Source organism: Periophthalmus magnuspinnatus, chromosome 22 (assembly GCF_009829125.3).
Source record: "Periophthalmus magnuspinnatus isolate fPerMag1 chromosome 22, fPerMag1.2.pri, whole genome shotgun sequence".
NCBI classification, from domain to species: domain Eukaryota; kingdom Metazoa; phylum Chordata; class Actinopteri; order Gobiiformes; family Gobiidae; genus Periophthalmus; species Periophthalmus magnuspinnatus.
In genome coordinates, this window is record NC_047147.1 from 21,034,847 (window position 1) to 21,048,463 (window position 13,617).

The following is a 13,617-nucleotide window of genomic DNA, read 5'->3' on the forward strand; positions in this document are numbered from 1 at the left end:
CTATAGGACTTGGCAGCACTTCCAACAATTCAAATGATTCCATAAGTCGTAACTGGGATATACGTGTAGCATGCAAACCTAGCAACCACGGACAACAAAAGTTCCACAAAAAGCAGTTCTAAGTGCGTTGCAAGTTCTGATCTCAAAACTTTTAATAATTGTTTAACCCATTTTTGATTTTTATGATGACAACAGTGCCTTTTGCAGGGATATTTTTGAATGCTAAGCTAACGTCATTGGACAAAATTAGGACACAACAAAATAAAAGAACTTTTCATTCCACTATAAGTACAGGATAACTACGTTGGAAAATTCAGATCTCAAAAACTAAAAATTTTTATATAATTTGTTGTTTACATGTATGTATAGCACCAGTATAGATTAAATTATAACAACACAAAAAACTAAATTACGAAACAAAAAAAATTACGAAAAATGTCAGAAAAAAACAGAAACGTACAGAAAAATGTAAATCTTTTGATAATTCCAGATTTAATAATTCAATGTCAATTCAACTCCCAGCGGTACATTGGGTATCAGATTAAAACAACCAATACCAGTAGCAATTATCAACATGCTAATGCTAACAAACTTGTACTACTTCACTACTTCATCTCAATGTACCCCTATTACAAACACGTATAATATATGAAGCTGTTTGAGAAATAATTTGAAAAATGTGAATTACCATGATCCTTGGAATGCATATCCCAGTCCCTGAGGTAACCAGGCCTGTGGTTTAGCCCATCATAGTGCTGGTGGAACCCTAGAACCAATACTCATGGTCAGAGCCACCACTAGACAAGCAACAACACTGCACGTTAGCCTCGTAGCATTAGCAGCTAAGTCCGTTTTTTTGTCTCATACTATTGAAAAATTCTGTTTTCTTTTACCAATACTTCTTTCATCAGCCAATGAGAAGACTTGTTATTGCAGCGTCCCTAAGGGTGCGTTCACACTTGTTGGTTTTTTTTGGTCCTCATTTTAGCCCAGCTTAAGTCCCAATGTAGACTTGGTTTGGTCCTGTTCTAGTCCTGATTTAGTTCTGGTCTAGTTTAGATTAGTTCTTGATAGTTTTTGATGTTTGATGTCTGTGCAATTATGAACGCACCCTTAGTCATCTTTTCTACCTAACTCAAATACTAGTCTAGAATGATTAAACTTACTCAATACTTTGGTATAAACTGTATTTACTGCACATTAGGGGTGGGACAAGACACGATTTCTGCAAGATGAGGCGAGGTACGAGATTCAGTCCTATTTTAGGCTCACATTTTTATTTACTATTTTTACTTTTCGTTGTTAGCATACTTTGTGGAACTACAGCGTCTCAAAAGGTGTAACTAAGCAGTATTAACGCCATTTTTTGGTCAATACATATGTAAATACACGGGGGAAAATCTCACGAGGTCTTGTAGCATGAGATCTTGTCCCATCCCTACTCTATATGAAAAATAATAACAATAATAATGTGTTTTTTGTTTAGTTTTGAGTTTTTTCATGATCAACACTGTAGAAAAAGGTAATTTTTTTATGTTTTTCAGGTGAAACACAAAAACCATAAGTTTCGACTTAGCCAGACTTAGCTATGATGCTATGTGTCTAACAAACTATCCCTCTCTATTCTGCATATTTTTGTTTCTTTTTTTTCTTTTCTTTTTTTTTTTTTTTACATTTAACTCAAGTCACAAACGTGTATTCCCACCAAAAAACTTTAATCATACATTTTCCGGACTTTTTTTTGTTTTCAAGATTTTGTTTCCCTCTTGATCTCGAAGGAAGACTGATAGAAGAAAGGGAACAAGGAGAGAAGGAAGGAAGGGAGGGAGGAAACGAGGAAGGAGCTAGGGGAGCCGATCAGTGGCTTTAATCACATTTTGGACGCGGGCCAGGGAGTCTGCAGAGTTGAGAGAGAGAGAGAGAGAGACATGGGGGGGAGGAGGGGTGAGAGAGGATGGAGGGAGGGGGCGGAGGAATAAACGCAGACACTGGAATGATGGAAAGTACAAGAGGGTGCAAATGGCAAGTGTGTATATTTGTCGATCACTGAAAAACTACAGAAAATCAAAGTTTCAGTCGCGTGGTAGCGTACATGTTATGGGCTAGTTTTCTGCTATGGTTTTCATTAGACTAGATAGTAATAAATTATGAAGAATAGTAGTAGCAACCCTTTCAGCAACTTGACTGCAGCCTAGATTTAAGAAATAAAGCTGATTCCATATTCATATATTACAAAAAAAAGTCAAAATTTTCAGCAAAGTTCCACTTTACCCACCTTGTTTCTAGTATTGCTGTAGACAACAATATAGAAATGACATAATATATAGAATTGTATCCTATAAGACTACAATTAGGCCTGTTTACATTTACCCTAACAGTTTTTACGGAAAAAATAAATATATATATATAAAAGTCCCCATTTATTATGAAAAAGTCCCCAAATATCAGTAAGTAAGTAAGGTCTGGGTGCTTCGAATATAACCTATTTTCCGAAGTATAAATCTGGAGCATAAGTCGCACCAGCCAAAAAATGCATAATAATGAAGAAATAAAACATATTTCACATATAAATTGCAGAGTATAAGTCACAGCCCCGGCTAAACTATGAAAAAAAAAGTGACTTATAGTCCAGAAAATACGGTATACAGAAATAACTCAACATAAATTAATCAATCTTTTAAGACTATAATAATAAGTTAACACAAAAAAAAGATCAAATATTAGAGGAAGGGTCCACTCTTGACCAATCTTTGGGCAATACACTCCATTTTGCTTCTAATATCGATATGACGAACATATAGAAATAGATCTTCTAAGACTACAATGTGTGATGTTTTCATTCTAACCTAACTGCTTTTACAAAAACAAAAACTAAAAAAAAACTAAAATGTCAGCGAAAGGGTCCCTCATATGGCCAACCTTTGGGCAATACACTTCACCTGAGTTGATCTATCTACAGAAATGACACAACTCATAAAAAAGTATCCTATAAGACAACGTGGCAAGTTTTAACATTTACCCAAACTGTTCTCTCTCTCTCTCTCTCTCTCAAAAAAAACAAAACAAAACCCCAAATATCCGAGGAAGGGTCTAATGCGTCTGGCTGCATTTTATCCATCGTTTGCCAGTCTGCCGCTCTTCCCTGTAGATGGGGTGAGTGGGATGGACAAGCCTTCCCGTAAATGCCCCGTGAATGCTGAATCGAGCAAGAATCCAGCGCTGGGACTGCGGAGGCGCGAGGGGAGGAGGTATCCCTTTTAAAACTATGTGCATTAACTATACTTTTCCCCGTAGATTAAGCACTCTCCATGAATAATTGAAACTCTCTTATGCTAATGGAGAAAGTACCCCCCCCAGCCACCACTACCACCACCACCACCACCACCCCATCGGCCCCTCTCAGCTTTCAACAACCAGCCTACAGCCTCCCGACCTCTTCCCAACAAAACCAGCGAGGTTGGCTGCACCTGACTAGCATCGACCACAGCTAACATGTAGCTACTGGACACGAAATGAACCATATTTAAGAATTTGATTTTAAATGCCATGCACAGACATTCGACACATTTAACTTGACAATTTAGTGTTTTGGTTCTCAAGACGGTTATCCACAAAGCAGAATGAGCCTCATAAGTCTCTTGCATTGCCAGTTTCAATGCTTAAATCCAGTTGGTTTAAACCTAAAATGCCTCTCTCTGATCTGAACGGTCACTAACTAAACCCCAGCACCTCCAGCCAATCATGAATCAGCGCTAGAAATGACCTTTCCACATACTGCGAATGAGAAAAAACTTGTCCGTGTCCTCCATCTGCAGTTTAACGCTCCGGCAACCCAAGTTCAGCTGTGATTTTAAACAGTAAAACAGTTCCCTTTTTCTCCGTCTTGCTTCTTCATGCGGGCGGGTAGGGAGAGAGTAGAGAGTTAGCTTAGCCGGCACCGCTAGCCATCATGGGAAACAGCAGGGCATGGTTTCGCCTTTATTGTTTATCTCTTGTTTATGGGCCAGTGTTCGGTTTTAATTACTACACTAAATTAAAGTCTAACAGCCACTTAGCGGGAAAGCAGCGCGCACATACGCACACTCACAATAAGGGTATAAACACACACACCTCACTGGTCACCGCTCCTGCTCGGCGGACATCTTGGTTGCTCCAGTTAAGTGGCTTTTTAATATGTGGTTAATTTGCACGGTCTGGCACACTTTGGCTTGACTGGGTTTGTCTTTACGGTGACATATTGGGTACGGTAGGTGATGTCACAGCTCTACTTGTCACTATAACGGCATATTGGTTACGAGGTATGGAGAGGAAGAAGATGGAGCGGCTGAAGGGGCTGTTGGTTCTACTGCTGCGGTGGACATGAGGCAGAGGCTAGCTAGCAGGTTATGGACAAATATGACAAAACCTATGCTATACCAAATGAACTAAACTTAATAACATTGTAAAATTTGGCAATGAACATCCAATATTTTACAAATTTTTAACTCTTTCACACATTTTTTTCATTTTTTTTTTACTCATATTGTTTTTGAACTTATTCTGGCAATCTAACACAAAACCTAAGGCACCCAAATAATCATGTAAGGCAAGGGCAAGCTAACTACATTTAAGATTATTTAATGAAAATTAAGAAAACAAATCTGCAAATGTATGAAGTTACATTTTCTAAACCACTGGCGAATAATTTAAAGCCTCAGTATGTAACTTTCTGGAGCTGAAACAGAAAGTTAAAACCATTTTCATAAAGATAGATACGTTTTACGCCATAATGTGCAATATTAGTGTCAAAAGAACAAAAATTTTCCATGGAAACAAGCAGGAAAAATGCCCAAATAAGGCCAAATAAGAGTCAGGTTTGTGCATTCATTTTGGTCTGTTTTTTGGCTAAAAAGTTACAGATTGTGGCTTTAAATCAACGATCTGAATGCACGTAGCTGAAATGAAGAAAATGCTTTATAAAACACTGGCCAAAAATTTAACACAAAGATTAAGTAAACCAACTAAAACAATGATCTAAATTCTAAATCGGTATAATCCATCCCGACATGTATTTCTCCAGTGCACAAATGTCCCATCTAAACTGTTCTTCCCTCCTCTTCCTCTCCCTCTCCTCTTCCTCCTCTCCATTGCCTCCTCCTCTTCCTTGGCTCTGGTCTTCCTCTCGGGGGAGTCTGTCTATCGCGAAGCACGGAGCGTGGGGGATTGTTCAATTGATGAGAAAATGTACAAAACGTCTCCTCCTCCTTGGGCCCGGCTGCCTCTACATGTCAGAGTGGATTTGGGAGGGATGCGTGGCTCGTGATTACACACACTGCACTGCACAACGAGGGGAGGGATACTGCGTAGGAGCCATAGGGAAAGGACGGTTTATGGTATTGTAATGTTTAAATAATATGTGCAAGGGACTAGTTTTTGTGGAAAATTGGGTTTCTACAAAAAATAAAACATTGGATTGGGTAATGTATTTTTTATGTATGTAATGTATTTTTTCTGTCAACATATATTGCTTTTTAAAAATTGAATAATAATAATAACATAATAATAATAATAATAATAATAATAATAATAAAATAATAATAATAATAATAATAATAATAATAATAATAATAATAATAATAATAAAGATTTAACCAACTGAACCAAAAAAAAAAAAAAAAATGAAACGCAAAACTTCAAAAGTCCACATTTTGTATGCACTGAAGTCAATGTTCACTGACTACTTTGAGAGTTTAAAGGGTCACTATGTACTTTTTCATCTGCTTGTCCCCAATGAGCTTTACCTGGAATGTTCCACAGTACGGCATTAATCTTATCAATCTCCACGCAGACAAGCAAGCAACACCACCAGACCAAGTTCTCCGACAGTGATTCTAGATATGGACTAAAGCAGGACTAAACCAGGATTAGACTTAGATAAACTTTATTGATCAACTAGGAAGAGTAAAAGGTAAAAAGTATTTGTAATAAAATTCCAAATATTTAGTAGCAAAACTAGCAGGTATAGCAGATTTTTTGTGATTTTTCTTTTTTTTTTTTTTTTTTTTTTAAACAATAAATCAAAAAAAGTTCACTTTCTTTGCTCATGTTCTACTATTCACAAACAAAATCAGTTGAACCTTTAAAAACCAACCAAGTACACACACAGTTTAGCCCTTAAGTTAAAAATTCATATCTCAGGGGTAAGATTTGGACATGGTTAACTTAGTGAAGGGGTCAGAGAGTGCAAGCGGAGTAGCCCATCGAACTCTAAATTCTTTGTTTGAAAAAAAAATCCAAAAAATATCGTTGGAAATCTTAACTGGCAATCTCTGTTGACAGCTCCCAACACACTCACGCCCATTTCTTTACGGCTATGCAGTAAATTATTCCTGCAAGAGAAGCAATACATATTTGTGCTCTTGTTAAATAGTTTTTTGGCAGCAGCTCAGAGCGATGCAGATTGAACAACTCCTGTTTGGTGTGTGCTCGGTTTACACAAGCCAACTCAAAAGATCGCTAGCTGCAAATCCCAAAGGTGAAAATGAACTTTGGTGGAAGGATATGGTAGAATTGGATATTTTCTCAGCTGAATAAAAGTACTTTGTGTATAATGTTTTTTTTGTGTGTTGAATGCAGGACCTTTAACTTTCTATTAGTTGGATACAAAGTGGTAGAGGGCTGAGAGACTTCATTCAAAAGTTTTGAGCTGGTTGGAAATTTCAGTAGCAACAATTGTATGAGTATAACCAAAAACATTTGTATAACCAAAAATGTGTGGTTACATTTTATTTAACTCATTTAGCTGACAGTTTTTTGATGTTTTATGACTTGTTTCTGTGTAGACTTTGCACACCTGACTGAGCGACAGGTGCCATACACTGTCTCACTCTTGGTTCACTTTTATTAGAACAACGTTTCGGTCCCTCTGACCTTCCTCAGGTATATGTTTTATGACTTTCATTATTCATATTATTATAATTAGCATACAGTTGCATATAGTTGGTCCTTTTGAGGTTGGCTTGGAATGCAATTGAACTCTTATTAAAGCTCCATGTTTATTACACTGTCAAAAATGTGCCTGTACTGTGAGAGGGCTTGCATCTCCACAAACCTGACTCTATTTGACCTGAAGTAGGGCCTCTTCCTGCTTGTTTCCATTGAAATGTTGCTCCTCTGGCTATAAACTTCCACGGTATGGCATAAAACTCATCTATCTCCATGGAGAAAGTTCTGAAGTATGATTTTAACTTTCTACGGCCTTCTCCAGAAAGTTACACCAAGTACCTTTAAAACAAGAGTTGTTATGACGCCCCCATATCCAAAATGAATACACAGAACAGCTTGGAAAATTAAATAATGAACAAAAAAAAAAATCTTGCAAACGGTTCTCTAGCTATATATGACCAAATTTAACCATAGCTATTATTCTCTAGCCAACCCCACACGCAATTCATCGCTACGCAACTTTTTGTCTCTCCCTGGCCTCCGTCGTTCTACCCATCCACCATCCACCCATCCACCCTTCCATCTCCAGTATATATTCCTGCTCTTCACCCTCACCCCTTTTAACCTGGGCCAGGCCGTTAAAGAGCCCATTACTGCAGTGCGCCGCCGACTCGTACGGACTCGGAGTGTGGACTGAGGATTTTATGTGCGAGTGTTAGCGCTAGCCAGTTCATGCGTGGAGTGAGAAGGGTGCTGGGGTGATGGCGGGGAGGGGTGAGGGTGGGGAGGGCGGGAGTTGCTTGAAGCGTTAACGTAATTGCAAGAATGTGAAAAATGAGGCGAGCGGAGCGAGGGGGTCAAAGCGCGGATCGGAGCTAGCAAAACAACTGGACTCGTTAGCCAGGTTAGCGTCACGAACTGTTGATTATACAGCAGCAGATTCTGTTCAATCATGACTGTGGATACATTTGAAATAAAAGAAATGATAATAAAAGTGTACGTTATGTAAGAGCAAAAATGCTAAATGCTAAAAGTCCTGTTATACGCAAAACTAGCATTCACTTTTCACCGTGTTAAAAAGTTGCTTCTTGAAACACAGCCTGGACTTGTGTTTTTATTAATCTAACCTAATCTTGCATAATTTATAGGCCGTGTCGCTTTCGAAAGATCAAAAGGTTAACTCCCACTGCGTGATGTCATCAGGTGGTCACCCAGAAGAGCTCCTCCGTGTTTTGAAAGTCAATACATAGACACGGGACTCATTCTAGTTATGTCAGCGGTCATGTGGCTTTTTACCAACTTTAAAGCTAGCTATTGTTTCTAGCCTCATTTTTCAGTCCCCTAACTAAACAACTTTCGCCCAGTTACCAAGAGGTCTGCTATTCAAACCCCACAACCAGCATTATGTTAAAATCCTCTTTCGTCCTCAGAGGTTAAAGTGACTGTACCTGATTTGTGTTCTCCCTGTACACGTATATTCTATAAGCAGTTCTTGAGGCCAAAATGAGTCCACTATGTGCTGTCTGCATCTAATTTTAAAGCGTTTTACTGTTTGAGAATCAGGAAGTGCGCTATTAGCACGCTAGCCAGCTGCTTTACCCCTGAAAGTTATAAAAACAGCTTATAAACTCATCATGGTGAATAATTATAATGTTTGGAACGCACAAGGTAAGTGAAGAAGAACATTGGATCACGGCAAACTGCCTTTAAGACACATCACATCCGGTTATTTCTTACTTTTTGTGTATCGGCCTAATTTCCTTACGCAAATACCCGGATACAATTTCTTGATTCAAAAAAACATTCCCAAATCTTCTACCAGGATCTTTCTCCCGCTATATTAGCCTTTGCTTCTCTAAGGTGGCTATACCCCTCACCTCTTGGGACCCGGCCCCCCGTAGGTCAGCCGCGTCCGGGCCGGCGGTTGCCCCAGCGTCGGGTGCCGTACCGTAACTGTCTGTGGCCCGTATCGACCGGCTGTTACTGGATACGCCGCGCACACAGAGCAGTCGATAAGTGCTCTGCGGATTACAGGTCACTTGTACTTATGTGTGTAAGATAATCAATAAGCACTGCATTTCTACCCCCTCCTCCTCCTTCTCCTCCTCCTCCTCCTCTCCTCCGCCTGACCCTCGCCCCCCCCGAATCCCTTCTTCTCACTCAAAGCTGTCCGTGATCTGTCTTTTGATGGTTGATAATACGCCATGAGCTCACGTCTTTGGTGCTTAAAAATCGAGCGAGGGCTGCCTGGTTTCTTCACAAAAAGTGTTATATATATGGAGCGCTATAGTGGAATTAGCTCTCATCGTTTTATATGGGTACGCATATTATTAACATACAATTTAACAACGATGGCACAAGAAGGTACTCCCAATGAAAATCCTGCATCGATTACAATTTTTATAGCTCACCAAAGCATGGGTCAAATGCATATAACAACAATCAAAGGCACTGTCGAACACGTAAAACTAGAACTAGTTCATTTTAAACGTTTTGCAGTGGTCCAAAGTTATTCTTCACTTACCTTATGCATTTCGAGCATCCTAATTATTCATCAAGATGAGTTTACAAGCGTTTGTCACAACTTTCAGAGGCCAGAGCGAAGTTTGCGGACACGGTAATGCAACAACTAGCATGCTTACGTGCACTTCCTGATTAATTAGATGCAGATAGTATGCAGCAGACCTCAAGCTGCTTATACAGTACATTACAAAAAATCCACTGCCCGGCCAAAAAAAAAGTCGTCACCTGAATTTAACTAAGCAAATATGTTGGGGTTGCTGCAGTTGGTCAGGTCTAGGTTCAGCAACAGTCTGTGGTCAAAGAATGAGGTCAGCTGACACCTGAATATACTGAATGACCAGGTTATTCCATCAATGGATTTTTTCTTCCCTGATGACACGGGCATATTCCAAGATGACAATGCCAGGATTCATCAGGCTCAAATTGTGAAAGAGTGGATCAGGAGCATGAGACATAATTTTCACACATGGATTGTCCACCACAGAGTCCAGACCTTAACCCCATTGAGAATCTTTGGGATGTGCTGGAGAAGCTTTGTGCAGCGTCAGACTCGACCATCATCAATGCAACATCTTAGAGTGTGTGACCTTTTTTTTTGGTGGTGACTTTTTTTGGCCAGGCAGTGCAGTGTAGTTGCTAATGGTTTCCAACTATACGCTGATCGCAGTTTTGCATTTACCACATACATAGATTTTTCATGAGTATTTTGAAGTTGTTTTTGCATATCCAGTAGATTCCCCACGATCCAAGCGAAGCGTTCCTGACACCTTCAACCACAGCGCTCTCCCTACAACCTCAACTGTGGTCAACAACATATAACAACCATCAACTTGTGTTCACTTTACTGGGACGATGATTTAAACGGGCCTACCACAGACCGCCCATATCAATACCCTGATCGCCTATTGGCAAACCGATAGCTCCCAATCACTCCTCCTCCTCCGCTCTCCCTTTCTCTTCTTTCTCTTCCCTCTGTCTGTGTTTATCTTTAGAAGGATTTGCGAGGAGGGGGAGATGCTGTGATGAAATTTCATGCAAAACCCAGGATACTGCCAGAAGGCGGAACAAAACATAAAATCAAAATATCTTGCATTCAAAACAAAGACGAGGATATGCTAATTGTTTGGATTAGAGCCATAGGTCTGTTTTTATGAAGCTCTTAGTCAAAATAAGGCCTCATAACATTTCATAACGTCCCTGGCAACGATTAATTATGCGTATCTTAATTAGTCACAACATTGGACTTGCGTTCTGTCATGATGAGTCTGTTGTTTAGCATTAGCAGTTCAACAATGCTAATATTCTGCCTTTATTAGCATGTACAGCATAAAGAAAATATGTAGGCTAATTTTAAGTCAGGATTTATAGAACATATTGGGAATAATGACCTGGTTTGTAACAGTTTTGAATTCTAATGTAACTAGTTATATGACCCTTTGAACAACGTAAGAGAATTAGCAAAAAACTTGTACAGTAGAGCTAGCTATAATGCTCGTGTTTGGGAAGTATTTACAGCAATTAATGATTTAATGGGAAAACATATAACAGGAAGATGATACCCATGGATAGACCTTTCATACCTCTTGCTAATGTGGATTTTAGCTACCAACAGACAGCACACGGGACCAGTAGACGTCTTGCCGATTTGCGATTACAATTTACGGTGCTAGCTAGAATCCTAGTATTTAGGAAGTATTTACAACCACCTTCCATTTGGGACTAAACTAGGACTAAAACTAGAACAAAGCCTGGAGTAGATCAGGACGAAACCAGGACTAGAACGGGACCAAACCAAGTCTGAACCGGGACTAAACTGGGCTCACACCAGAAACCATCATTGGTAAACTAACCTATACCCTTATTATATATAAATGAAAAATTACAACCGTTGTTATAGCGATTAACGATTTAATGGGAAAACATCTGAAACCCACGGATAGACATTTCATACCTCTTGCTAACGTGATCTACACCTACCAACAGACAACACACGGAACCAACTTAGACAACTTGCCAATTTCCCATCAAATTAGCATATAGATCTACTAATACCAATTCTCCTCATGTTTATATCCCATCAAACTATCAATTTTCTTTCCCTAACTTACTTGTCAAAAGTGATCCTAGCGTGACTAAGCTAGCCGGCACTCGCACACACTATCTGTACCTAGCACCAATGCACTTGTTTTGAAATGCTTTATTCCACTTTGGCAGGTCGAGCCGAGAATAATTGGCATCTTACAAACTTATGATTTTCAATACAAGCGAGAACTGGCAGAAATATAGCGTTAATCACCAGCTTTTGTTGTTTTATTTCCTAAAATAGCAAACCTTCGGGGAGTATGGATCTTTATAGGTGAGACCGTCATGGCCGCCAGTCAAAATACAAGCTAATCCAATTTCAAACGGAAGGACTAGCTAACATCTATTACATTTAGATTTGGCCGAGGTGGGTTTTCCAGATGACGCATATTATGGCACACCTGAATGTAAACGCTAATGCTATTTGCTGATATGCTAATGCTAACCTTAACATGTTCAGGCAGTATTAGTAATTTAATTATGAATCACCGTTATTGTACTACAGGAGGAGTACTGTGAGGAAACATATTAAACACAACCAATATTCCGTAAGCTCACCAAATATGAAAATTGAATTGATTCAAGTTGTAAACACCAAGTTAAAAGAGAAATTGGAAGCGTAAGCTCACCAAAAATGAAAATTGAATTGATTCAAGTTGTAAACACCAAGTTAAAAGAGAAATTGGAAGAAAGTATATTACGCAAAATGATGTCTACTCAAGCAATATGATTATGTGGTGTTATATAGAATTGAAAAAGCCAAACTTTCAAAAATGGTACAAAAAAACAACAAAGTCATCAACTTTTCTACCCAATCAAATAGAGCAACATACAATTTACCAATGTATCTCAATTATGTTAGAGAATTTGATCTGAAATTTGAACAATCTCTACATAACTAAAAACCCACATTTTCAACTGTTTTTTTTTTTTTTTTCGTTTTTGTTAAAAGCCTCTTCAAGGTACTACAATTATAACTGTGTGAGTGAACGTACAACAATGGGCCTATGCAATAAAGCAACCAATCAAATATCTTCTCTAAAGAATTCCAAACCAAAAATAATCATTTCCAGATTGTAGAAAAAGGTTAATAAAGTGCATATGACAAGTTGGACTACTACTACTACTACTACTACTACTACTACTACTACTACTACTACTACTACTATTACTACCACTACTACTACTGCTACTACTACTAAGTTAACATGATTATATTTAAATTTTTACAAAAAATCTAGCTTTTTTCATTTTGGTGACTTCAAAAATGTTACTTCTGGGTTGTACATGGGCAGCAGATCTGATATACGTACAGGTCATTTTCTAATTGTTACGCAAGAACCATAATGTAAACCTGGGCCAGTTAGGATTACGCTAATAAAAAATATATTCCAACATCTTTATTTTGTTTAAACTTTCAGGAAAATGTGTTCGAAATGCACATCAATTGTATTTTGGATTGAATGCACCGTGTTGATGACATAGGTAGAGTTATTCTGTTGTAGAACTCAGCACTACTTCCTGTATTTTTGTAAAACTGTAAAACTATAGTAAATATTGACCACAGGTACTATCCCACCAAACCGAAGTCGGAATTATTAAAACCTGTCATATGCACTTTAAACTGAAGTCTACCATTTAACAGGATAGGGAGGTGAATGGGTGGAGGATGGGTATGGGGTGGTCTGTATGCGCTTCCACATGCCCTTAGTTTCTGTCCTGGCTCACCTTGCTCACTGCTGTTGTCGCCGCTCTGGGAGGCATGGCCCCCGCTGGAGGGCCCCGGGGTGCCCGCTGAGTGCGTGGAGGTGGCGTCGTCATGGTCTCTCCACGAGGCCGGGTTCTGATTGGACAAGAGACGAAGAGAGGTGAGTTAGGCTTGTCATTGAGTGGTCAGGTTTTTATTAAAGACGAGGTGTTTTACTTCTAAGGGGTATTAACTGCTAAGGCATAAGATTTAGATCACCATGTTGCCTTTTATTGTAAATGCTACAGTTGCCCAAAACAACACATTAACATGTTTTATCAGAATCACTTTCACTTTTGATGCTCTTAGTGCCGCACACACTAAGTCACTCCCCCTTCAGA

At 39.0% G+C, this 13,617-nt stretch overlaps 1 protein-coding gene across 7 annotated transcripts in view; it reads right to left on the bottom strand.

Annotated features, from left to right (window-relative positions):
• Positions 1-13,617, bottom strand: part of meis2a (Meis homeobox 2a) — a 168,632-nt gene that overhangs the window by 128,666 nt on the left and 26,349 nt on the right. For 4 of the 7 annotated variants that reach the window (XM_033988129.2, XM_033988130.2, XM_033988128.2 and 1 more), the window contains exon 7: positions 13,258-13,372. In XM_033988129.2, coding sequence (XP_033844020.1) covers positions 13,258-13,372 — 115 coding nt within the window. Of the gene's footprint in view, positions 1-688; positions 767-13,257; positions 13,373-13,617 lie in introns of all 7 variants that reach the window. The other 3 variants (XM_055230984.1, XM_055230985.1, XM_055230983.1) reach the window with 1 other exon arrangement.